Source organism: Oncorhynchus kisutch, linkage group LG6 (assembly GCF_002021735.2).
Source record: "Oncorhynchus kisutch isolate 150728-3 linkage group LG6, Okis_V2, whole genome shotgun sequence".
Classification (NCBI taxonomy): Eukaryota; Metazoa; Chordata; class Actinopteri; order Salmoniformes; family Salmonidae; genus Oncorhynchus; species Oncorhynchus kisutch.
In genome coordinates, this window is record NC_034179.2 from 53,487,410 (window position 1) to 53,514,098 (window position 26,689).

General features: G+C 40.8%; 2 protein-coding genes across 5 annotated transcripts in view; one reads left to right on the top strand and one right to left on the bottom strand.

The window, feature by feature from the left end:
• LOC109892979 (rho GTPase-activating protein 26) overlaps nt 1-22,093 on the top strand; it is a 126,719-nt gene extending 104,626 nt beyond the window's left edge. Inside the window, exons 21-24 of one of the 2 annotated variants that reach the window (XM_031826933.1) lie at nt 15,353-15,388; nt 15,776-15,871; nt 16,701-16,792; nt 18,596-22,093. In XM_031826933.1, coding sequence (XP_031682793.1) covers nt 15,353-15,388; nt 15,776-15,871; nt 16,701-16,792; nt 18,596-18,684 — 313 coding nt within the window. In that variant the 3' untranslated portion in view covers nt 18,685-22,093. The remainder of the gene's footprint in view (nt 1-15,352; nt 15,389-15,775; nt 15,872-16,700; nt 16,793-18,595) is intronic. The other variant, XM_031826934.1, reaches the window with a different exon arrangement.
• Nucleotides 22,067-26,689, bottom strand: part of LOC109892980 (glucocorticoid receptor) — an 89,061-nt gene continuing 84,438 nt past the window's right edge. For 2 of the 3 annotated variants that reach the window (XM_020485920.2, XM_020485921.2), the window contains exon 10: nt 22,067-26,546. In XM_020485920.2, the coding sequence (XP_020341509.1) occupies nt 26,373-26,546 (174 nt within the window). In that variant the 3' untranslated portion in view covers nt 22,067-26,372. The remainder of the gene's footprint in view (nt 26,547-26,689) is intronic. The other variant, XM_020485922.2, reaches the window with a different exon arrangement.

The window sequence follows — 26,689 nt, forward strand, 5'->3', positions numbered from 1 at the left end:
GACAGAAACCAGCTTTACCACAGGAGCCACAGGAGCCAGGCTCAACCCGAGATGAATGAAACTCTGCCTGTGAACCAGAGTGTCTCGTGGGCAAAAACCAAATCTCTCCGAACGCTCCCACTTACTCTGAATATGTGGCTCTGCAAAGCCACTTTTGTGAGTCAAAACATACTTGTCCGCCCGAAACCGCAGCTTCAGAGACAGTCATCACTTTTCGTTTGTTAATATACTGGCTATTGAATCAGGGATTGTATCCTTAAATTGCTCTAGGATAATCAGATCACACAGCCCCTGGAAAGTCTTAACTGCAGAGGCAGAACACCAGCGATTAAACTGTAAACTCAACATGAGTCTGTTTATCAGCCCTTTTTAAAGTTCTAAATTGTTGGTAAGCCTCAGGAACCAATTTGTAAATCTGTAACACAGCCATTTTAACCTTAGCATAGCTGATGCTCTTCGGCTACACTAAGAGCTGAATATGCTTCCTGCACCTTACCAGTCAACACACACTGCAACATTAAAACGCAGAATCAGAATCAGAATCAGGCCAACTAGTTTCAGCAACACACTCAAAAAACAACAACAAAAATGTCTCAGGGTCCTTCTCATAAATTTTTTGCAACAGCCGTACGTTTCCAACAATATCAAAAGTGTCCGGGGCATGACCGAGAGAGGAGCGACCATCCCTAACCAATTTCAGACGCTTTTTTGGCAGCTTGATTTCAACGCTCCAAATCCTGTTTAAATTCCAATTCCTTTTCATACTTAACACGATCATGCTCTTCTAGCTTAGTGCAATCATACTCTAGCTTAAAACGATCATGCTCTTCTAGCTTAGTACAATCATACTCTAGCTTAACACGATCATGCTCTTCTAGCTTAGTACAATCATACTCTAGCTTAACACGATCAAGCTCTTCTAGTTTAGTACAATCATACTCTAGCTTAACACGATCATGCTCTTCTAGCTTAGTACAATCATACTCTAGCTTAACATGATCATGCTCTTCTAGCTTAGTACAATCATATTCTAGCTTAACACGATCATGCTCTTCTAGCTTAGTACAATCATATTCTAGCTTAACACGATCATGCTCTTCTAGTTTAGTACAATCATATTCTAGCTTAACACGATCATGCTCTTCTAGCTTAGTACAATCATATTCTAGCTTAACACGATCATGCTCTTCTAGTTTAGTACAATCATATTCTAGCTTAACACGATCATGCTCTTCTAGCTTAGTACAATCATACTCTAGCTTAACACGATCATGCTCTTCTAGCTTAGTACAATCATACTCTAGCTTAACACGATCATGCTCTTCTAGCTTAGTACAATCATACTCTAGCTTAACACGATCATGCTCTTCTAGCTTAGTACAATCATACTCTAGCTTAACACGATCATGCTCTTCTAGCTTAGTACAATCATACTCTAGCTTAACACGATCATGCTCTTCTAGCTTAGTACAATCATACTCTAGCTTAACACGATCATGCTCTTCTAGCTTAGTACAATCATACTCTAGCTTAACACGATCATGCTCTTCTAGTTTAGTACAATCATACTCTAGCTTAACACGATCATGCTCTTCTAGCTTAGTACAATCATACTCTAGCTTAACACGATCATGCTCTTCTAGCTTAGTACAATCATACTCTAGCTTAACACGATCATGCTCTTCTAGTTTAGTACAATCATACTCTAGCTTAACACGATCATGCTCTTCTAGCTTAGTACAATCATACTCTAGCTTAACACGATCATGCTCTAGCTGTAACATAAGCAGTTCTTTCTTCTGTTCAAAAGGTAGACTACTATGGCTAACAGATGGATCGGCCATTGTAGCGAAACGGGGAGACAGCTGGGGGAGTGGGGAGTCCTCGGCAGAGGCTGCCTCAGTGCTAACTACGAGGATACCACAATCTATCAGATTGGCCTTCAATATCAACTTAACATAATTTTTTGATGTTTATCACTAATTTCAACCTGGTAGTGTTCAGCAATCTTCAACAGCTGTTCTTTAGTACATAATTCTAACAGTTCCTCTGATGGAACGCAAATGACCGTGTCAACATTAGAAGTCACAAGCCATAGTCACAAGTAACTGCTAAAAATAAATCTCGCTCTTCCCCTGCTGAGCACACCAAACCGGACCACAACAAGCGCCAATCACACAGGGCACCACAGGAAAGAGATTATATATATAAGGAGCTTCCCCGAATCCTACAATAGCTCAACCATAGTCTTAATGCGAATTTGCTGTAAAAAAAAAACGGCACAAATGCTCCGTGAATAGCAACCAAAGTGCATCCCAATTAGCATTAACCCATCATAATGCAAAAAAATATATATATATGCCAAAATGTCTAGGAACCAACCTTATATCTCGGACAAGCCCCCACTTGTTACGAACCGGCAATTAGCCCGTAACAAAGAGGGAGACAACACAGAGATAAAGAAATAACAAAAATATTTTCATTAAATCAAGTAACCTATATACAAATAATAATGTTGTGTGTAGTCAGTAGTGTAAGTGAGTGGATGCGTGCATAGATGGTGATAATGAGGTGTGTTGAGAGGTGCCAAAATATACAAACACACCAAAGCCCCAAAATGCCACAAATAAAAAAAATTGTGTCTGCGTGGAGAGAGTCTTCAAAATGTATGGGGAAAAGGTGTATTTATACCCTTTTGGGAGGATCGTCACGATATTGTCACAATCCTGCCAAATCAGTGCACGTGCGAGCACTCTCTCACAGTCTTTCTCTATCTCCATCATCTCCATTCAGATTGCATCCAAAATAGATACTCCTGTTCTAGATTGATATATATATAGCCCCATATATACAGTTGAAGTCAGAAGTTTACATACACTTAGGTTGGAGTCGTTAAAACTCATTTTTCAACCACTCCACAAATTTCTTGTTAACAAACTATAGTTTTGGCAAGTCGGTTACGCCATCTACTTTGTGGATGACACAAGTAATTTTTCCAACAATTGTTTACAGACAGATTATTTCACGTATAATTCACTGTATCACAATTCCAGTGGGTCTGAAGTTTACATACACTAAGTTGACTGTGCCTATAAACAGCTTATAAACAGAAAATGATGTCATGGCTTTAGAAGCTTCTGATAGGCTAATTTACATATTTTGAGTCAATTGGAGGTGTACCTGTGGATGTATTTCAAGATCTACCTTCAAACTCAGTGCCTCTTTGCTTGACATCATGGGAAAATTAAAAGAAATCAGCCAAGACCTCAGAAAAAAAATTGTAGACCTCCACAAGTCTCTATATCGATATAACCTGAACTTTTGGAGAAATGTCCTCTGGTCTGATGAAACAAAAATGTAACTGTTTGGCCATAATGACCATCATTATGTTTGGAGGAAAAAGGGAGAGGCTTGCAAGCAGAAGAACACCATCCCAACCGTGAACCTCGGGGGTGGCTGCATCATGTTGTGGGGGTGCTTTGCTGCAGGAGGGACTGGTGCACTTCACAAAATAGATGGCTTCATGAGGAGGGAAATTATGTGGATATATTGATAGCAACATCTCGAGACATCGGTCAGGAAGTTAAAGCTTGGTCGCAAATGGGTCTTACAAATTGACAATGACCCCAAGCATACTTCCAAAGTTGTGGCAAAATGGCTTAAGAACAACAAAGTCAAGGTATTGGAGTGGCCATCACAAAGCCCTGACCTCAAGCCTATTGAATATTTGTGGCCAGAACTGAAAAAGCATGTGCGAGCAAGGAGGCCTACAATCCTGACTCAGTTACACCAGCTCTGTCAGGAGGAATGGGCCAAAATTCACCCAACTTATTGTGGGAAGCTTGTGGAAGGCTAACAGAAACGTTTGACCCAAGTGAAAGAATTTAAAGGCAATGCTACCAAATACTACTTGAGTGTATGTAAACTTCTGACCCACTGGGAATGTGATGAAAGAAATAAAAGCTGAAATAAATAATTCTCTCTCTGACATTTCACATTCTTAAAATAAAGTGGTGATCCTAACTGACCTAAGACAGGGACTGTTAACTAGGATTAAATGTCAGGAATTGTGAAAAACTGAGTTTAAATGTATTTGGCTAAGGTGTACATTGGGGCAAAAATGTATTTAGTCAGCCACCAATTGTGCAAGTTTTCCTACTTAAAAAGATGAGAGAGGCCTGTAATTTTCATCATCATTTTTTAAAATTGAAATTCATTGTGGAGAGCTCATTTACATAATTTGTGATATGAATACCAGTATGTCTACTTCACCGTCAGGTCATTTTACAGGTAAACTGTAGGGTAATGTAAAAGTTGTGTTTTTTAAAGATCCAATACATAATATGGTACACTTATCTAGGTCCAAGAGGCATCTTAACAGCTTCTACCCCCAAGCCATTAGACTCCTGAACATCTAGTCAAATGGCTACCTAAACTATTTGCATTGCCACTCTCTGTTGTCATCTATGCATAGTCACTTTAATTAACTCTACCTACATGTACATGCCAACTCAACTACCTCAACTAACCACCCCCCTGTATATATTGTTATTTTTTACTGCTGCTCTTTAATTACTTTAAAAAATGTTCTCTTATTCTTATCCATATTTTTTTTAACTACACTGCCGGTTAGGGGCTCGTAAGTAAGCATTTCACGTAAGGTCTACACCTGTTGTATTTGGCGCATGTGACTAATAATATTTGATTTGATTTGATTTATCATAATTAGGTTTTTGTCCAGAGAGTCCAGAAAGGTTATCTAGATCTTCAATGACACCTAACAAGGATCTAGCTTGCAGACTTAATATAAACCTGAGTCATTGGCATACATGGACACCTTTGTTTTTAAGCCTTGGATTTCTAATCCTCTAATGTTTTTATTTAATCTGATTTAAATAGCTAGCATTTCGATGCCCGTAATGAATAGATATGGTGACAGCGGACAGCTTTGTTTATCTCCTCTAGACAGTTCAAAACTCTCTGAGAAATAGATGCTTTTTACTATTTTACACGAGGGGTTGCTATACATTACATTTACCCATTGAATAAGAGACTCATTTATGTATAAACTCCAGTCTTACTTTATCAAAGGCCTTTTCAAAATCCGCTATGAATACCAGGTCTGGTTTCTTAGATGTTTCATGTTGTTAAACAAATGTAAATATATATTATATTGAGATTCTCAAATAGCCACCCTTTGCCGTGATGACAGCTTTGCACACTCTCAGCATTCTCTCAGCCAGTTTCATGAGGTACTCATCTAGAATTCATTTCAATTAACAGGTGTGCCTTCTTAAAAGTTCATTTGTGGAATTTCTTTCCTTAATGTGTTTGAGCCAATCAGTTGTGTTGTGACAAGGGGGAAGGGGGGGGGGGGGGGGTGTAATAGGGCTATCCGGTAAAAGACCAAGGCCATATTATGGCAAGAACAGCTCAAATAAGCAAAGAGAAATGACAGTCCATCGTTACTTTAAGGCATGAAGGTCAGTCACTACGTAACATTTCAAGAACTTTGAAAGTTTCTTCAAGTGCTATGATGAAATTGGCTCTCATGAGGACTGCTACAGGAATGGAAGACCCAGAGTTACCTCTGCTGCAGAGGATAAGTTCATTAGAGTTATCTGCCTCAGAAATTGCAGCCCAAATAAATGCTTCACAGAGTTCAAGTAACAGACACATCTCAACATCAACTGTTCAGAGGAGACTGTGTGAATCAGGCCTTCATGGTCAAATTGCTGCAAAGGAACGACTACTAAAGGACACCAATAAGAAGAAGAGACTTGCTTGGGAGAGAAAAATACGAGCAATGGACATTAGACCGGTGGAAATTTGTCCTTTGGCCTGGAGTCCAAATTGAAGATTTTTGGTTCCAACCGCCGTCTCTTTGTGAGCCGTGGTGTGGGTGAACAGATGATCTCCGCATGTGTACTTTCCACCATAAAGCATGGAGGAGGAGGTGTAATGGTGTGGGTTGCTTTTCTGGTGCCACTGTCTGTGATTTATTTTCAATTCAAGGCACAATTAACCAGCATGGCTACCACAGCTTTCTGCAGCGATATGCCATTTAATCTGGTTTCGGCTTAGTGGGAATATCATTTGTTTTTCAACAGGACAATGATCCAACACACCTCCAGGCTGTGTAAGGGCTATTTGACCAAGAAGGAGAGTGATGGAGTGCTGTATCAGATGACCTGGCCTCCACAATCCCCTGACCTCAACCAAATTGAGATGGTTTGGGATGAGTCAGACCGCAGAGTGAAGGAAAAGCAGCCAACAAGTGCTCAGCATATGTGGGAACTCCTTCAAGGGATCCTTCTTGGAAAAAGTCACAGAGAAGCCATTTCTGGTTTTCCTCATCAATAAACAGTCGATAGACCTGAAATCATAAAATTACACTAAAACTGTGTAGGAATCATTAAAGACTTCATAATAACAACCAAAGTGTTAAAAGGAGCAGAGTTGTTATTTAATAGCTGACTTTTACATGGTGTCTGAAAGGGTCCCTCTTTCAAACCTGTCAATTGACAGTGGTCAAGTCTGGGAAAACCTAGCCATTAGCCAATCAGATCCAATAATACCCTTCAAAATAGAAAAAAGACTGCTTCAAAATAGCCAGGATGCTAGACAGTGAACGGTTGGCACCACGAACTGCCATACAAGTTATTTTAACACAGCACTTGTTTGACTATACAAACATTTTGATTAGATTTTCTGAATGAAGACAGAGACCCTGGAACCTTTAAATCTGATAAGCTGTTTAACAGTACCATGGCTCAGAAATAGTAATCCTGGTAATGCTAAGAAGTACTAGGAAAAGCTTGCCCCTGACCTCAGTGGAAACCTCAGTAAAGAGGCGTACTTGGGGGTCAAAGGTTCAGGCCATCCAAAACAGCCTCTGAAAGTGATACAACTTTTACTAATGCGCCTTCAGTTTCGTCTCGGTGGTCTTTGTAGTTTTATCAGATGGCGGAATTATGATTTTACACAAACCTCAGAAAACCATGTCTGTTTTGGTTAAGTTGAACCTTACAGATCCTTTGGTTGGCCTCAGCGATGACCCCATAGCAGGGTCAAGGTCTTTTCCTCTGGGGATCTCAGCTGTTATTGTTTCTTCCTCATCTATTATGTTTTATTAGAAGGAGAGCTGTAGAGCAAGGAAGAGAAAAAACAAGTACCTGGTGACTCAGACCTCAAACATTTCCTTTTCTCCCACTGAGCCAGTTGTACACAGAGACATCAATCAACAGGGCCAGTCAAAGCCTCAATAACAGTTGCATAAATTGCCTATTCCCAATAGCTATTCACATAAAAGAAAGAGGTCTGTAAATATGGTTGAATTTAAACAGTGTAGTTATTCCCTCCACAAGGCAATCAAACAAGCGAAATGCCTGTGCAGGGACAAGGTGGAGTCTCAATTCAACATCTCAGACACGAGACGTATGTGGCAGGGTCTACAGGAAATCACGGACTGCAAAAACAGCCACGTTACGGACACCGACATCACGCTTCCAGACAAACTAAACACCTTTGCCCACTTTGAGGATAATACAGTGCCACCGTCGCGGCTCACTAACAAAGACTGCGCCCCCCCTTCTCCTTCTCTGTCTCTGACATGAGTAAAACATTTAAACTTGTTAACCCTTGCATGGCTGCTGGCCTGGACGGCATCCCTAGCTGTGTCCTCAGAGCATGTGCAGACCAGCTGGCTGGTGTGTTTATGGACATTCAATCGCTCCCTATCCCAGTCTGTTGTCCCCACATGCTTCAAGATGGCTACCATTGTTTCTGTACCCAAGAAGGCAAAGAAAACTGAACTAAATTATTATATCCCCGTAGGTAGCACTCACTTCTGTCATCATGAAGTGCTTTGAGAGGCTAATCAAGGATCATATATCACTGCTACCTTACCGGCCAGACCCTAGACCCATTTCAGACCCATTTCAGTTTGCATACCGCGCCAACAGGTCCACAGATGTCACAATCTCCACCAAACTGCACACTGCCCTATCCCTTCTGGACAACAATAATACCTATGTAAGAATGCTGTTCATTGACTATAGCTCAGCATTCAACACCATAGTACCCTCCAAGCTCATCATCAAGCTGGAGGCCCTGGGTCTTAACCTCGCCCTGTGCAACTGGGTCTTGGACTTTCTGACGGGCCACCCCGTGGTGGTGAAGTTAGGAAACAACAATATATTAATATTTATAGCCTTAGAAATAAGATTCATGAAATCAATACCTGATCAATAACATCAGATAACATTCATGTATTAGCCATTTCTGAGACTCACTTATATAATTAATTTGATGATACATCAGTAGCAATACAAGGATATAACATCTTTAGAAGAGACAGAAATGCTTATGGGTGAGGTGTTGCTGTATATATTCAGAGCCATATCCCTGTAATGCTTAGATAAGATCTTATGTCAAGTGTTATTGAAGTGTTGTGGTTGCAGGTTCACTTGGCACATCTAAAGCCTTTTCTTTTGGGGTGTTGCAATAGGCCACCAAGTGCTAACAGTCAGTATCTAAATAATATTTGTAAAATGCTTGATAGTGTATGTGATGTAAACAAAGAGGTCTACTTTCTTGGGGAACTGAATATTGACTGGTGTTCATCAAGCTGTCTGTTCAAGAGGAAGCTTCTCACTGTAACCAGTGCATGTAATCTGGTTCAGGTTATTAATCAACCTACCAGGGTATTTACAAACACTACAGGAACAAGATCATCCACATGTATCAATTACATTTTTATTACATTTTTATTAATAAGAACACATTCTTATTTTAACTGCCTTGTCCAACTGTATGATTTGATAGACAAGTCTGACTGAGCGATGGTAGGCAGCAGCAGGCTCGTAAGCATTCATTCAAACAGCACTTTCGTGTGTTTGCCAGCAGCTGTTTATGACTTCAAGCCTATCAACTCCCGAGATTAGGCTGGTGTAACCGATGTGAAATGGCTAGCTAGTTAGAGCAGTGCGCGCTAATAACGTTTCAAACGTCACTCGCTCTGAGACTTGGAGTGGTTGTTTCCCTTACTCTGCATGGGTAACGCTGCTTCGAGGGTGGCTGTTGTCGTTGTGTTCCTGTTTCGAGCCCAGGTAGGAGCGAGGAGAGGGACGGAAGCTATACTTTTACACTGGCAATACTAAAGTGCCTATAAGAACATCCAATAGTCAAAGGTTAATGAAATACAAATGGTATAGAGAGAAATAGCCCTATAATTCCTATAATAACTACAACCTAAAACTTCGTACCTGGGAATATTGAACCACCAGCTTTCATATGTTCTCATGTTCTGAGCAAGGAACTTAAACGTTAGCTTTCTTACATGTCACATATTGCACTTTTACTTTCTTCTCCAACACTTTGTTTTTGCATTATTTAAACCAAATTGAACATGTTTCATTATTTATTTGAGGCTAAATTAATTTTATTGATGTATTATATTAAGTTAAAATAAGTGTTCATTCAGTATTGCTGTAATTGTCATTATTACAAATAAAATTGAAAAAACTGTCAGATTAATTGTTATCTGCTTTTTTTGGTCCTCCAATAATCGGCATCGGTATCGGCGTTGAAAAATCATAATCGGTCGACCTCTAGTTACAGCCTTATTCTAAAATGTATTAAATTGTTTTTTCCCCCTTCATCAATCTATACACAATACCCCATAATGACAAAGCAAAAACAGGTTTTTAGAATTTATAATAAAATAAAACCCGGTCAGGTTGGATCGGGAGCTTTGCGGCACAGCTATTTTCAGGTCTCTCCAGAGATGTTCGATCTGGTTAAAGTCCGGGCTCTGGCTGGGCCACTCAAGGACATTCAGAGACTTGTCCCGAAGCCACTTCTGCATTGTCTTGGATGTGTGCTTAGGGTTGTTGTCCTGTTCGAAGGTGAACCTTCACCTCAGTCTGAGATCCTGAGAGTTTTGGAGCAGGTTTTCATTAAGTGTCTCTGTACTTTGCTCCGTTCATCCGTGCCTTGATCCTGACTAGTCTTCCCGTCCTTGCCTTTGAAAACAGCATGATTCTGCCACCACCATGCTTCACCGTAGGGATGGTGCCAGGTTTCCTCCAGACGTGACACTTGGAATTCTAGCCAAAGGGTTCAATCTTGTTTTTATCAGACCGGGGAATCTTGTTTCTCATGGTCTGAGAGTATTTAGGTGCCGTCATGTGCCATTTACTACCTTAAAGGCCTGATTGGTGGAGTGCTGCAGAGACGTTTGTCTTTCTGGAAGGTTCTCCCATCTCCACAGAGGAACCCTAGAGCTCTGTCAGAGTGACCAATCAGTTCTTGTTTACCTCCCTGACCAAGATTGCTCAGTTTGGCCGGGCGGCCAGCTCCAGGAAGATTGGTGATTCCAAAGTCTTCCAGTTAAGAATTATGGAAACCACTGTGTTCTTTGAGACCTTAAATTCTGCAGAAATGCTTTGGTACCCTTCCCCAGATATGTGCCTCGACACAATCCTGTCTCGAAGCTCTACGGACAATTCCTTCGAACTAATGGCTTGGTTTTTGCTCTGACATGCACTGTCAACTGTGGGACCTTATATAGACAGGTGTGTTCCATTCCAAATCATGTTCAATCAATTGAACTTATCACAGGTTGACTCCAATCAAGTTGCAGAAACATTTTAAGGATGATCAATGGAAACAGGATGTACCTGAACTCAAGTTTGAGTCTCATAGCAAAGGGTCTGATTACTTATGTAAAAAAGGTATTCCCGTTTTAAAAAATTCATAGATTTGCACAAAATTCTAAAAACCTGTTTTCGCTTTATGAGGTATTGTGTGTAGATTGTTGAGTTTTTTAAATGTACTTGATACATTTTATAATAAGGCTGTAATGTAACAAAATGTGGAAAAGGTCAAAGGGTCTGAGTGCTTCCCGAAGGCACTGTATTTATTTTGTATTTATTTATGTAATTCTGTTCTTGTCTATTAATATTCTGTATTATGTCATGTTTTGTGTGGACCCCAGGAAGAGGAGCTGCTGCTTTTGCAACAGCTAATGGGGATCCTAATAAAATAGCAATACCAAACTCATATTCATTACTTGCCATTCCAAATAAAGTGAAATATTTTTCTCAAATAATTTAAAAGACAAATTCTTCGGCGTAGGCAGGGCCGTAAGAAAATAGGTAAACTGGGATATGACTAAGTAATTAATCAGGGTGATTTTTCCACAAATAGACAGATATTTACTTTTCCATGGTAGCAAGATCCCATCTATTCTTGCAAACTTTCTGTAAAAATGTGTTGTAGTATGTTCTTTTATTTCTTTAGGTACATGAATACCGAGTATGTCCACTTCACTTTCAGACCATTTTATCGGTAAACTATGTGGTTATGTAAAAGTTTTTAAAAAATGTGATCCAATACGTAATATGGTACTCTTATCATAGTTTGATTGTAATCCAGATAGGCTGTGCAGGGATCCAGATTGCGGATTTAAGAGGACATTTGAGTGGTCAGGCCGACAGTGGACAACACTGTTTAATTTCTCAACAGTATAATACTTTCTGAGAAGTAGCCATTATTTACTATTTTACACCTGGAGTTACTATGCATAACTTTGACCCATTGTATAAGAGATTCTCCAAAATTAAAATAGTCCAGGCATTTATATCTAAATTCTAGACATACTTTATCAAAAGCCTTTTCAAAATCTGTTATGAATACCAGACCTGGTGACCTAGTTTTTTTTATAGTGTTCTATTGTTTCATGTACTTGTCTATATCATCTTCCATGTAAAAAAAAAACCTATCTGATCAGGATGAATAATATTCAACAGCACCTTTTTAATTCTGCTTCACAACGCTGCTTCACAACAATGAATTGTAAGGGGCCTCCAGCTTTTTTAATTGACTGGATCTTTATACTTACCACATGGATCCTGTTTCAGTGATAGTGAAATCAAACCATCTTTGGCCCAGCGTTGTCCAGGGCAGGCCGTCATTGTAAAGAAGAATTTGTTCTTAACTGGCTTGCCTAGTTAAATATATTTTTTTTTTAAGTTTCATATACCTCAACTGGTATGCCATCCAGCCCTGGAGTTTTCCCTGGCCTAAAGACTGTAATTGCATCAAGAAGTTCCTCCTATACAATTTGGCCCTCACACAAGTATTTCTGTACAGATGTTGATTTTACACTATTAGTAATAGAAAACTCCTTACAGTTAACTTCAGTTAGTGGAAATGGAAGAGACTGAAAAGAGAACATATACTGACGATCCATTGGCATACTTAGAACTGTATTGTAATCTCCCACCATAATAATAGAGTACAGTCGTGGCCAAAAGTTTTGAGAATGACCCAAAATAATCAATGCTTTGAGTTTGTCAGAATTTGTGGGTTTTTGTTTGTCCACCCGCCTCTTGAGGATTGACCACAAGTTCTCAATGGGATTAAGGTCTGGGGAGTTTCCTGGCCATGTGCCCAAAATATCCATGTTTTGTTCCCCGAGCCACTTAGTTGTCACTTTTGCCTTATGGCAAGGTGCTCCATCATGCTGGAAAAGGCATTGTTCGTCACCAAACTGTTCCAGGATGGTTGGGAGAAGTTGCTCTCGGAGTATGTGTTGGTACCATTCTTTATTCATGGCTTTGTTCTTAGGCAAAATTGTGAGTGAGCCATCTCCCTTGGCTGAGAAGCAACCCCACACATGAATGGACTCAGGATTCTTTACTGTTGGCATGACACAGGACTGATGGTAGCACTCACCTTGTCTTCTCCGGACAAGCTTTTTTTCTGGATGCCCCAAACAATTGGAAAGGGGATTCATCAGAAAAAATGACTTTACCCCAGTCCTCAGCAGTCCAATCACCGTACCTTTTGCAGAATATCAGTCTTCAACTCACTGTGCGTGCAGATGCACTCACACCTGCCCGCTGCCATTCCTGAGCAAGCTCTGTACTGGTGGTCCCCCTATCCCGCAGCTGAATCAACTTTAGGAGACGGTCCTGGCTTTTTTTGGACCGCCTTGCATGTGAAGCCCTTTTTGTGCAAAGCAATGATGACGGCACATGTTTCCTTGCAGGTAACCATGGTTGACAGAGGAAGAACAATGATTCCAAGCACCGCCCTCCTTTTGAAGCTTTCAGTCTGTTATTCAAACTCAATCAGCATGACAGAGTGATCTCCAGCCTTGTCCTCGTCAACACACACCTGTGTTAACGAGAGAATCACTGACATGATGTCAGCTGGTCCTTTTGTGGCAGGCCTGAAATGCAGTGGAAATGTTTTTGGGGGATTCAGTTCATTTGCATGGCAAAGAGGGGCTTTGTAATTAGTTGCAATTCATTTGATCCCTCTTCATAACATTCTGGAGTATATGCAAATTGCCATTATACAAACTGAGGCAGCAAACTTTGTGAAAATTAATATTTGTGTCATTCTCAAAACTTTTGTCCACGACTGTAATTTGTTGCTTGTGAGCTCAATAGATGAGTAAATATTCTAGAAGAAGTGTGGGTCATCATTATTTGGACCATATAGATTAATTAACCACATTTTTTCATCTTCCAATAGCATATTTAAAATGATCCACCTTCCTTTGAGACTTAGCGGAAAGCACTATATACAGTAGATACAATCCAGTATTATTGCGTTATCAGTGTTGAGATTTTGTATGCTCTGTGTAATGTAGAGCTCATAGATCAATGTCTAATGCGGCCACAAATTAACACAGTTTCAACATTTAGAACCAAGAAGGTTCCAGAGAAATTCCAGTGAGCAGAGTATGACATCTGCACAGCATCATTATGTGGTCAACAGAGAGATGGAAACCTCCTGTGTCAAATTAAATACTAGATTTAAAGTGCATCACTGTACTCTACTCCATAATGTAGCCATAATGGCCCAGTAAAACGAATGGCCAGCAAGGTACTGTAGTGTATTTATCAAAATAAACATGACATCTATTGGTGATTGTATGTCCTGCCATCCCCTTCCTGTGTTCTCCCTATTCATGTAACAAGGCACCCTGAGCAGTAATATCCTGCATTACATTTGACCAGAGGCAGCTGAGTAACCTAGGGGGGTCATTTGTATTTAGTCTGGCAGTGTTGAAACCCCATCGTATAAAGCTCTCTGGGCCTGGCACTATGTAATTTAATGATGTCGAGATTGATGGAGTCTGTGAAAAAAGCGTGGGATCAATTTCATTAAGCCAGCTTAGGGGTAGTGTGCCGCTCTGGGAGGAGGAGAAATGTGCTGCTAGGCTAGAGATATACAGTGGTGTTGAAAGATGCATTCAAAAGACACTTTTAAATAAAACATGGTAGATAAATATAGGGAGAGAGATGTATGTACCTGAAGTAGATTATAAAAATGTGTTTAAAATATGTTTTTTAAATGACAAAACAATTGATCTGTACACCTTGGTATGTGATTTAGTGTGTTTGAGTTCATTACAAAATTACTTAATGTCATCACCATGGCAACACTAGCTGGAATCACTGAAGAGGAATCAGTTGCAGCCTATAAATAATGGGATTGATGCGTATGAATTAAATGATCCTGGATCTGTACATCGATGGCCATATATTGGGAACCCAATATATTGGGAACCCCTCCCCTCCCCTGCTCCTTGGTGCACAACCCTCCCCCACCACCTCTCATGTTGGCAATCTTACCAGGGCCCATCCCCATGTCACCGTAATCACTGACGGATGGAGTAGGTTGCATGTCGATATCACACTCCTGTGGAGGGAGGGAGGGAGGGAGGGAGGGAGGGAGGGAGGGAGGGAGGGAGGGAGGGAGGGAGGGAGGGAGAAAGGGAGAGAGAGAGAGAGAGAGAGTGTGAATGAATGAATCTCCAGCTCCATTGCTGGGAAGGGATGACTGGGGGGAGAGAGAGGGATGGAGAGATGACTGAGAGGCATAGGGATGATAAACATTACTATTCTCCACTCTATTTTTATTCTGTTTGGCAGTGGCGCGCACGCTCTAACACATACCAACAAACAAACTCTTCATTGAATGGTGACTAGCTCGCAGCCATCTAGCCACATGCCTGCTATGTTGGTGTATCCGTGTGGCCTGGGGCATTTTCACGCAGGGCAGATTGGGTCAGTGAGTTTCTGAAGGGTGTTACGTTGCAGCAGGCAAAGCTAGCTATGTGGAAGTTATGTGGAAGCTATGTGGAAAGTGTTATTCGTGGTCTGCACTTTTGTCACTGATGGACGTGTTTCTAAATCTGACAGCACATACTGTGTAGAAGCACAGTACCCATATATTAAATATAGGCTTCAGCCTGCCTTATATAACCACTGTATTCAACTGTAATGTGAAGCAGCATGACTAACTCCATCTCCTCCCTTTGTGACTCCAGGCTGAACCCAAAGAGCCACACCAGTATCCCAATGAGGTATGGATGTCTTCTTCCCGCCCTTTCGTCACTAACCAATGACACAAATCCATCACAAATAACACGACAGTTCAGTTATTGCATGAGGCAAGATGTGTCTGTGCAGGCACAATAACACATCACCTAGTATCAGTGTTGCCAGCACTTACCAGTTCCACATTATATATTTTATCACAGATGCCATCAAACTACAACCACTCGAGTGTAGTGGGAATTGTCATCATATAAAACCAACAAAGAACAACCAAATTCCAGCTGATGATTAGTTCCACTTGATGCCTGTATGTGGCCTGTCCAGTTTGCCTCACGTCCCTACACTCAATACTGGGTATAGCCACTTCATGCTGTCACTGTAGTCATTGTGGCTGTTGTTTGTGTGTCTCTCAGCCCAGCCTCACCGCGCTCCCCCTCCTGGCCGATGTTCTCTGCATCCTCCAGCCCCCAGCCGGCCTCCTCCACCTCCAGTGACTCCTCCCCCATCAGGTGTGTCACCACGACACGCCAACTCTGCCCACCACTCCAGCTTCGCTCGCACCTCCTTACCCACAATGCTAATTCTGGAGCTTTGCACTGCTGCACTCCCTCCTCTTCTCCCCCACCACCGTGCATGATAACTGACAGACAGTTCCTGATCACTCTGAGGCTTACCCTTTCCACACTATCCTGCCAACTTGAACGGCACTGTACTAGCTCGGATTCATTATTTCCTTCCCGACAAGAATCCAGCAACTACGGCCGATGTGTAACCAGGCCCGCAAAGTACAGCTTGGGTCAGCTCAGTAGTGTGAAAACGGTGTTAGTAACGTGGATCAAGGACTCATCTTTGGTTAATGCACTTTACAGCCAGTCTATCAGGCTTCCAAAGGTTTCTATGCATGTAGCCAGGTAATTCAGATGAACTCCAGATTATAAATACCCGGAGTCGGGTCTAGACAGGTTTAGAATAACCTTGGGCCATTTTTTGGTAGCTGTGTAAATATCTGTCGGGAAATAAGTCTACTGACGGTAACTCTTGCAGCCAGATTTATAGCATAATTCATTGCTGCATTTTGCTTTACAAGGACATAGTTTCTTGTCCAACTATATGAATGTATTTATATGGCCGATGATTATGGGGGGGAAAAGTGAATTGTAGGCACACCGAGACTTTCCATACGGGAGCAATGATGATGTTATGAGACACTGACACAGTCGGTGCTTTACCTTTCATTGCTCCCAAGAGATAGTTAGGAGTGGAGGGACACTCAAAGTGCCCAATGTGATATCCTGGTGAGTTGGATTATAACATGTCATTCTCCCTCTCCCTTTTTAGTGTCCCAGGCAGGAAGGCTAGGGCACTCTACGCCTGCAAGGCGGAGCACATCTCTGAGCTCTCGTTCATTGCAGGGACCATCTTTGAAAATGGTGAGTATGGACCAGTGTGACTGTTATCTAAAAGACAAATGTGGGATGGTATTATTCTAAAACCTTACATTGATTGGTCAGAGGAGAAATTAACCGTGGGTTTTCGGCTGGCCTGCAATGTGAGTATTCCTCCTCTTCTTCATCCTCCCTGGTACCAGTGTGTGGTGGTGGAGGAGCAGCAGCAAGGAGGCTTGTCATTACCTTGCCTTATCTTTTTTATCTTCTACAGGGATGCATCTGATCCTAGCCAGGCTTCCAGGGTCCAGTGATCCACTCGTACCTTATCTTAATCGTCCCGCAACCACAGCCTTATTTACACTGACTCACGCCTCTGTCTTAATTCCCCCCCCCCCCAATTGTTCTTATGAAAACCACATTAAAATAATATTAAAGCTAGCTGAGGAGGAGAAATGTGCCTCTCACCAATTAGAATGACATTTACTGTAGACAGGGCTGCAATTTGAGCGAGTAGGGTTATAGATGAAAATAGTTATTTTGATTTTATGAAATACACTGTGTGAATGTCAAAAACCAGTGTAGCCTGTCTTCACAGGTCTCTTAGTGCCAGAAGGATTATAGTGTATATCTGGTTGTGTCCAGGGTCTTATGCTTAGGGAACAGCAGAGTTTAGTAGCGTGGGAATCAGCCACACACCCACCCAGGTTGCTGAGGTACAGGAAGAAAGATGAAAAAAATGATTGAATGAGGCCCTGGTCAAAAGTAGTGCACTATATAGGGCAGGGGTTGGCAACAGGTGGCCCATGGATCAAAACCAGCCCATGAGAGATTTTAGTTTTGGGTCAAAAAATAAATAAAAATGAATTTAATTTAGTAAATCTGTTCACCATTTATTCCTACAAATAAAAATAGATATGTGATTGTGTCTCAATGTAATCAAGGTATGAAATTGTTATTTTCAAATACAAATACATATGTTCCGGCCCCTCAACAAAAATTGTCCCGCGGTTGAATCTAGTTGCCTACCCCTGATATTGGGAATAGGGTCCCATTTGGGGCACACCCTAGGTCCATAGCTCCTGGGAGGTTTTGCCGAAGCCTTCCTAGCTACAGTTCCTAACTACCAAAACAAGACTAGGGGCTCTATTCAATCCTTATCGTGGAAATTCCACATTAGCGGTGACTGCATTCACAGCAAACGCTGCAGATGTCGGCTCAATAGGAAATGACTTTTACATTTCTGTAACTCTTCAGCGATACATATTGAATAGAGCCCTATGTTATTCAAGACCTAATCGAGAGTTTACACATTCATTTGTTTGCAAAAGCTCTCTTAACTCTGAGTAACCTGTCATTTATCAGTCCCTATATTTGATTTGTTCAAAAAAAAAAGAAAGAAAAAATATAGAAACCACATGCTAAATGGACTGAGACATTTACAATTTGAATTACCCCTTTAAGTACTTTAAGTTGTCATTTCCATGACCCCTTATGGAAATTCTATCTATAGCCAGCCCGATATGGCTCTTCAGGTTTCACACATCATACTAGTTTGGGTTATTTCAGGAAGAGGGTGGCTTGGGGTCTCAGTGCTGCTAGGGGTCACAGTTGTACACTGGGGTCTTGTTCATCCTATACCGCCTTCACAAAAAGGTACGCAGCGGTGTGTGTTGCCCCATCTCCCGTTCTTCCCAAAGCCACCAGAGTGCAACCATTCCAGCTGTCAGTAGCCACTCACCATATGGATCTCTGCTTTCAAATGGGGACTATCTAAATGTTGAATAACACAAGGCAGTTAACTGTTGAGAACAGCTAAGCTATGTGCATCTGTCTCTGGTCCCTCAGTTCATCACTCGAGGGAGCCTGGCTGGCTGGAAGGCATCCTAGACGGCAGGAAGGGCCTAATTCCAGAGAACTACGTGGAGTTTCTGTAGCCCTGGACCAGGACTGTACTGGACTGGGGAGACCACGCAGTTGCACTGTGCCCCTACAACTTATTGGAAGAGTCTGGAGCACAGAGCGCTTCCTGCTGTGCATGGTCATGTACCTGGAATTCAGCAGCAGACTGATGTGTGTGCGTGCGTGCATGCATGAGATGCATTGAGTTGTTGCGACGTAGGTTCATTCCCATATTCAGACAGTCCTTGTGTCATTAAAATGCACTGCCACTTCTTTTAGCGTCTTCTATTAGCAGTTGGGAGGGACTTCGGAAGACGTTTTAGTTTTGGGATACGTAAAAGGGGAAAAGTTCACTCTGCAGCCCTACTGCTCTTCCAGTGTACAGTACGGTCTGTAGGAATGAAGATGATTGTGTAGGGAGCTTTCATCTCTAAATGATGGGGAGTGTTTTTCAGTGAATACTGCTATAAATGTGAGCACTTGCTGCCTTGCCCGGTATTCCCCTAGACAAGACAGAACACAACTGCTGTTTACCTACCTGCACATTATAGAGGTGGGAGCATCCTGAATGTCTTTACTCCCTGTTCGACAGATTTTGTATAGCTCTTTTTTTTGCTCAGAACTACTAGGTGAAATTGTCTCGATAAACCTGGAAAGGAAGTTAACCGAACTGTTTTCATTTAGGACAATAACATTTTTTTTTTTTCTTCTTTCATTTCTTAACATGTATATAAATGGGGAGTGTTATGTGAAACTAGACTACTTTGTTCATATGTAAGCCTTGTATTTATAATAATTTCAAAGATGAGATCCTGAACTGTATTCTTTTGGGGTGTAATAACATTTGTAAATACATGACATTTGATAAGATCACATTTTTTAACTAGCAAATTTTATATTTTGTATTGTAGCATACTAAGTTAATTTTAGCATCTCAGTTGCTAAATTTGTCGTCATTTGGTTCATGGCCATTGGGAGCCTTAATATTCTTTCTGATCAAATAAATCATGAACAAGGTTGTACAGAATTTCATCTATTAAAGATAAACAAACTGGCAGTGCTGTCCTAGTTTCTTCAAGTCTCGGTGCCTTGGATTTTATAGAGCTGTTCTGAGTAATGCTAACCCTACTTCATACAACGGGTGGGTCTTATCATGAATGCTGAATGGTTAAAAAACACATTCCAGCCGGCGTCTACTCAACAAGTATTTACTCTGCTCCATCTGATTGCGCATACTGTCTCATCATCCCAGCCAGGCAATTTATATACTAGATCTACACTGTAAAAAGCATCTAGACATTATCACCCATTTCTTTTAGACAAGCATTTGATTTTCAGGAGATTTGTATTAACCTTGCTGTCTGTCTCGCTGACATGTGCAACATTGTTTCAATATTGAAATTCGATCTCCAGCTGTCGCAAGACACACCTGGGCCATATTCATTAGGCACCAAACAGAACAAAACAGACTATGGGCTCGATTCAATAGCACGATTGAAATGTAAAGGTAATTTTCAATTGAGCTGACATATGCAGCATTTACGGGGAACGCCTTTAAATTTCAATCGTGCTACACTGCAGATCTTCCTCGATATGGTTTGAACCAAGCCCTAAAACAGGGAGGGACCACCTGAAGATGTTCAATAGGAACCCCCCCATTTTTTTTTGCTGGGTTGCAAAATGTTGATACATTGTGCCCAACTAAATATGACAGAATAGGATTGTGATTACAGAGCTGGCTGAGATAAAAGCGACACTTCACCGGAATAAAACATGTACCTCATAATGGACATGTTAGCATGCTCCAGATAACGCACATCCTATCAATGACCTCAGACTTCAAACAATGTATGGTGCGTTCAAGAGACCTAGGAACTCGGGGGGGACGGGGGGGAAACTAGCTCTGCCTGGGAAAAATTGTCAGTGATTTTCAGGTCAGATAAGTTGGAGCTCTAGGATGATGCCAGAGTTCCCGACTTGTAATTTGAGTTGGATAACCATTCAAAACCATTGGAGATGGTTATTCCAAGTCCCCAGTTGTCTTGAAAGCACCAGTAATTCCTTAAACACAGAGGATAGGCTTACGGTCATTTCTCAAGTGGTGAACAGGTTCCCAGCCCCAGAAGGTTTTTGACAGGGAGTCAAAACATTTTCATAATATTCAGTGATATGGAAATTGTACTTTTTTTCAGCTCTTTTGGACTTTTATGTACATCTGACGCATTTGATGTCATCCAGCACAGTAAAGAAAAATTGTCATCCATCAAGACATATTTGGAGACCTTAGAAATTACTTGTGAATGAGAAACCCTTTATTTTAGATTTATATGGAGAAACAACTGATAACCATCGGAGGTCATGAAGCGAAGCTAGAGCACCCAACCAAAGAACTACACAGATATTTTAGTCAGGAGAAAATATCGACATTGACTACAGAAGAGGTGTAATACAGAGGTAATACATATATATTTTTTAAACAAATACACAACATATATTCTTTACATTGGATTACATTTACAGAACTGAAATACGAACAACAGACTTTAATGAAAGCCATATACCAGTGAAATATGATCTGCCCTTAATCTTTAAAGATAATATTTGTATGTATTTTATACAGAAAATAGACTTTCTCAACTAGTATGAAGTTGAAACGAGGTAGTGAATGAACATTATAGATTATTTTAGGCAGTTTGTGGTGCGTAGACCAGGAAATGAGGAAAGTCAAAGACTGAGTGACAACCTTCCTCATTTCCTATTCATTATGAAACGTGGTAGTGCAAATTCTCTCCGGTAGATTACGTTCAAACACAGTTTTTACCTAAAAAAAACAACAACAAAAAACATTCGAAGCGACTGGTTAATTCTCACAGCAATATACAAAAGACCAAAGCCTAGACCATTACAAAATATTTTAAAATAAAATAATAAGCACTATAATTGGATAATAAGTGCCACTGTAAATGTAACTGCTCAAATACTTATGTTCTCTCTGCTTTGGTCACTCTGTTGTACTATACAAAATATACTCCAGTCCCTCTTCCCCTCCCAATACCCTGCTTTTCTAATTTCCTAAAACACAGTGCTTTCATAGTCTTTACCATTGATTTATATAATTTATAGTTACTTACAAGTCAGACATGTTTTAACACTGTCTAAGTACATATGCAATACATCCATCTTTGTCAAGCACAAACCAACAAACAGAAAAATAAAATAATGACCGTCTTACTCATCCCAATGTACAAAAATATTGAGTAGAATTATTCATATCAAAGAGGATCAAACTGATATTGAAAATATTGTATTTTTTTTTAAAGAAACCCATTTTCTAAAGCATCAATAGTTAAGTTGTCCTGAATTTAAACCCAATTTTTATGGCTCTTGGTCTCCCTTTCTCAAGGCTTTAAGTCTAGCTTTTTTTTTTTTTTTTTTTTTTTTAAAGATAGGAATATACAGGTATGTAAAATTATTCTGTCAAAAGTTGTCATGAAACATATTATAATCAACAAACTGCTTCACTTTCATGAGATATGTTATGCTACTGTATGTACATGTATGGCAATGCAGTGATCATTAGGATGTGATCAAGCTGGTTTGTCCAATTGAAAACCAGAACTGAGACAAAGTCCTCTGTAAAACTTGTATGAGAAAGTAAGCCAAAATATGTCAACCCCCCCCCCCAGAATCCATGATAGACACATACAGGGAACGCATACAGAGAGGAGCACCAGGGGATCCGTCTCACATGGTCATTCCATCACCATGACTGAGAAGTATGGTTGAGCTAGTCAGCCTACATGGCTACCATTTTGTGTTTGTTAACCAACCTGGCCTAATGAAACACAATACTAATGCCTTGTCGCAATGTTCCTGCACTTGCACTCCACAAGTAATTTTACTTGTATGTCCTTGGTTTTCACATGGCATAAGCTGGTGTGTGTGGTGAGTACATCAAAGGAGATAATTACTTCTACACTATATATACAAACGTATGTGGACACCCCTTGAAATTAGTGTCTATTTCAGCAACACCCGTTGCGGGCAGGTGTATAAAATCGAGCACACAGCCATGCAATCTCCATAGACAAACATTGGCAGTAGAATGGCCTTAGTGAAGAGCTCAGTGACTTTCACCGTGGCACCATCATAGGATGCCACCTTTCCGATAAGTGAGTTCATCAAATTTCTGCCCTGCTAGAGCTGCCCATATTAAGTGCTGTTATTGTGAAGTGGAAACGTCTAGGAGCAACAACAGCTCAGCCGCAAAGTGGTAGGCCACACAAGCTCACAGAACTGGACCGCCAAGTACTGAAGTGCGTAAGCATCTGTCCTGGGCTGCAACACTCTCACTACAGTTCCTAGCTGCCTCTGGCAACGTCAGCACAAGATCTTGTGAATAACAATCATTACTTCTACTCCCCGTTAGCTGGTGTAGTTACATTTTCTTTGCAATACTCCTTTCAGAAATTAGCACTCTGAAGTATAGAATAATACAGTGCCTTGCAAAAGTACTCATCCCACTTGGCATTTGTCCTATTTTGTTGCATTACAACCTGTAACTTAAATTGATTTTATTTGGATTTAATCTAATGGACATACACAAAATAGTCAAAATTGGTGAACTGAAATGAAAATAAATAAAAACAGAAAAGTGGTGTGTGCATATGTATTCACCCCCTTTGATAGGAAGCCCCTAAATAAGATCTGGTGCAACCAATTACCTTCAGAAGTCGCATAATTAGTTAGATAAAGTCCACCTGTGTGCAATCTAAGTGTCACATGATCTGAGTAGATATACACCAGTTCTGAAAGGCCCCAGACTCTGCAACACCACTAAGCAAGGGGCACCACCAAGCACCATGAAGACCAAGGAGCTCTCCAAACAGGTCAGGGACAAAGTTGTGGAGACATACAGATCAGGCTTGGGTTATAAAAAAATATCAGAAACTTTCAACATCCCACAGAGCACCATTAAATCCATTATTAAAAAATGGAAATAATATGGCACCACAACAAACCTGCCAAGAGTGGGACACCCACCAAAACTCATGGACCAGGCAATGAGGGCATTAATCAGAGGAAACAAAGAGCAAAGATAACCTGAAGGAGCTGCAAAGTTCCACAGCGGAGATTGGAGTATCTGTCCATAGGACCACTTTAAGCCATATACTCCACAGAGCTGGTCTTTACGGAAGAGTGGCCAGAAAAAAAGCAATTGCTTAAAGAAAAAAAATAAGAAAAAATGTTTGGTGTTCGCAAAAGGCATATGGGAGACTCCCCAAACATATGGAAGAAGGTACTCTGGTCAGATGAGACTCAAATTGAGCTTTTTGGCCATCAAGGAAAACGCTATGTCTGGTGCAAACCCAACACCTCACATCATCCCGAGAACACCATTCTGTGGGGATGTTTTTCCTCAGCAGGGACTGGGAAATTGGTCAGAATTGAAGGAATGAAGGATGGCGCTAAATACAGGGAAATTCTTGAAGGAAACCTGTTTTAGTCTTCCAGAGATTTGAGACTGGGACAGAGGTTCACCTTCCAGCAGGACAATGACCCTAAGCATACTGCTAAAGCAACACTCAAGTGGTTTAATGGAAAACATTTACATTTCTTGGAATGGCCTAGTCAAAGCCCAGACCTCAATCCAATTGAGATTATGTGGTATGAGTTAAAGATTGCTGTAAACCAGCAGAAGTCATCCAACTTGAAGGAGCTGGAGCAGTTTTGCCTTGAAGAATGGGCAAAATCCCAGTGGCTAGATGTGCCAAGCTTAGAGAGACATACCCCAAGAGACTGGGGTATGACTGGGGACTGTAATTGCTGCAAAAGGTAGCTCTACAAAGTATTGATTTGGGGGGTTGAATAGTTATGCACACTCAAGTTTTCAGTTTTTTTTTTGTATTTCTTGTTTGCTTCACAATACAAAATATTTTGCATCTTCAAAGTGGTAGGCATGTTGTGTAAATCAAATGATACAAACCCCCCCAAAATCTATTTTAATTCCCGGTTGTATGACAACAAAATAGGACAAATGCCAAGGGGGTGAAAACTTTTGCGAACCACTGTAACGATGTTATGTCAACTAATGTGAGAGGACGGCGAAATAAATTCTGTGTAACAATTACACAGTTCTGCTGTTTTTCCATTTCATATTTTGAAAAAAATTGAGAAATTGCAGTTTGGCACTAGAATAATACATACAGGTGACTTTTAAACCATCATGATGATGCAAAATGCAATATCATCATGATGATGATGTGGCAAGTGACACGTTGCTTCTTGAAAATCCTACATCTTGAAAACTTGACTGGTGACATTTTTGGACTGTTTCAACAGTAGACCAATGAAAAAAATATCACTTGAGTGGATTTTTCTTTTAAGCATGGGCAATTTAACAATTTGTTTGCAACTCCCAGAGAATAGTGACTGCGTATGCTCTTTAAAATTCAGCTTGACGGATCATATAAAAAATAGATACATACGTTTTAATATCATATGAACAAACAAACGTGTTCAGGCCGTTTCCTTTTTGCGGTCTCTCACTCACATATACACACCAATCATATGATCATTAGCCAATTCTGCAAACTCCCATCCCATATGATCATTAGCCAATTCTGCAAACTCCCATCCCATCTCCCTAGCCCAATGCTGCCATTTTCATTTAACTCTCAAATCATGGATGGTTTTAAGATGGAGTCTTGCTTTTATCATGAAGACATGATTTATCATGAAGTTGATCTGATCTTTTTTCTTACTGTTGAATTATGATATACTACCGGGTTTCCCAAACTCGGTCCTGGGGTCCCCCCTGGGTGCACATTTTGTTTTTTTGCTCTAGCACTACACCGCTGATTGGAATAGTCAAAGCTTCATGATGAGTTGGTTATTTGAACCAGCTGTGTATTCCTAGGGCAAAAAACTAAACTTGGACCTAGGGGGGCCCATTACTGACTTTGGGGAACCCTGATATACTGTCTGTGACATACGCTCAGACATGGGCAGGAACCTTCTATTCAACCTAATGTTTGAGCATAACAACTGCTGAAAGGTTGCAGAGAATGGAATTGAACATATAGTTGGTTTTATTATTTACTGTACACCCCACTTCTGGGGATCATTTAACTGCAGGGATCATTTAACTTCAGGGATCATTTAACTACACATTTTAGAAAATAAACATGGCTGCTTAGAAAGAGAACAGACACAAATACATACAAAGGTGCTTATATTAAATTCCTATGCAAAATACTTGCATTTGACAGTTTGAGAAAAATGGCTATGGAAAGCTTGTAAAGCTAAAAAAAAAGGCACGTTTTCCCTTTTCTGATATTCTTGCGTAAACGTTTCAGCGGTCTGTGCATGCATTAAATCAATAGAAAATATTCCTTTCTTTTTTTGTTGTTAAAATTTGATTCCTCCAATCTCACAATGATCAAGTCTTTTGAAGTGATTCACGGTCTAAACGCGATTCCAGAAGAGTTGAATCCTTGTTTCATCCAGAAGGGTCAGTTAGTTTGTTGCCATTTCGCTCATGGTCAGTGTCAATCTTGCACTCCTGTTCTCTCTCTTTTTCACATTCTCTATCCACCCAAGTCCTCTGGGAACCGATTTGAGTGCACACTCTCACTACATTAATCCGTACTGGTAGGGGACCTGGTGGGACGTCTGCAGGGAAAACAGGTGGGTCTGGCTGGCGAGAGGGGAGGCTGGGGTTTTAAGGCATTGTGTCATGGTTTAAGGCATGATGAAACAGAAGCGGCTTGACACTCCCATCTTTGAATTTTGGTATCTGGTTGCTGATGATCTCGGCCAGCATCTCAGGGAACTCCACACTAAGGGATTTATTCACAAAAGTGTAGAAGCAGATCTGCAGGAGGCCCCCCACCATCTGTGGAAACAACCAGGTATTTTTTTTTGAGGTCTTTCACTAAGAGCACAATGGCAACAACAGAGCAACATGCCAGGGTGCGTAGCTACAGTTTGGTACAGCACACACTATGTCAAACCACTCATTGATGCCATGATGAACAA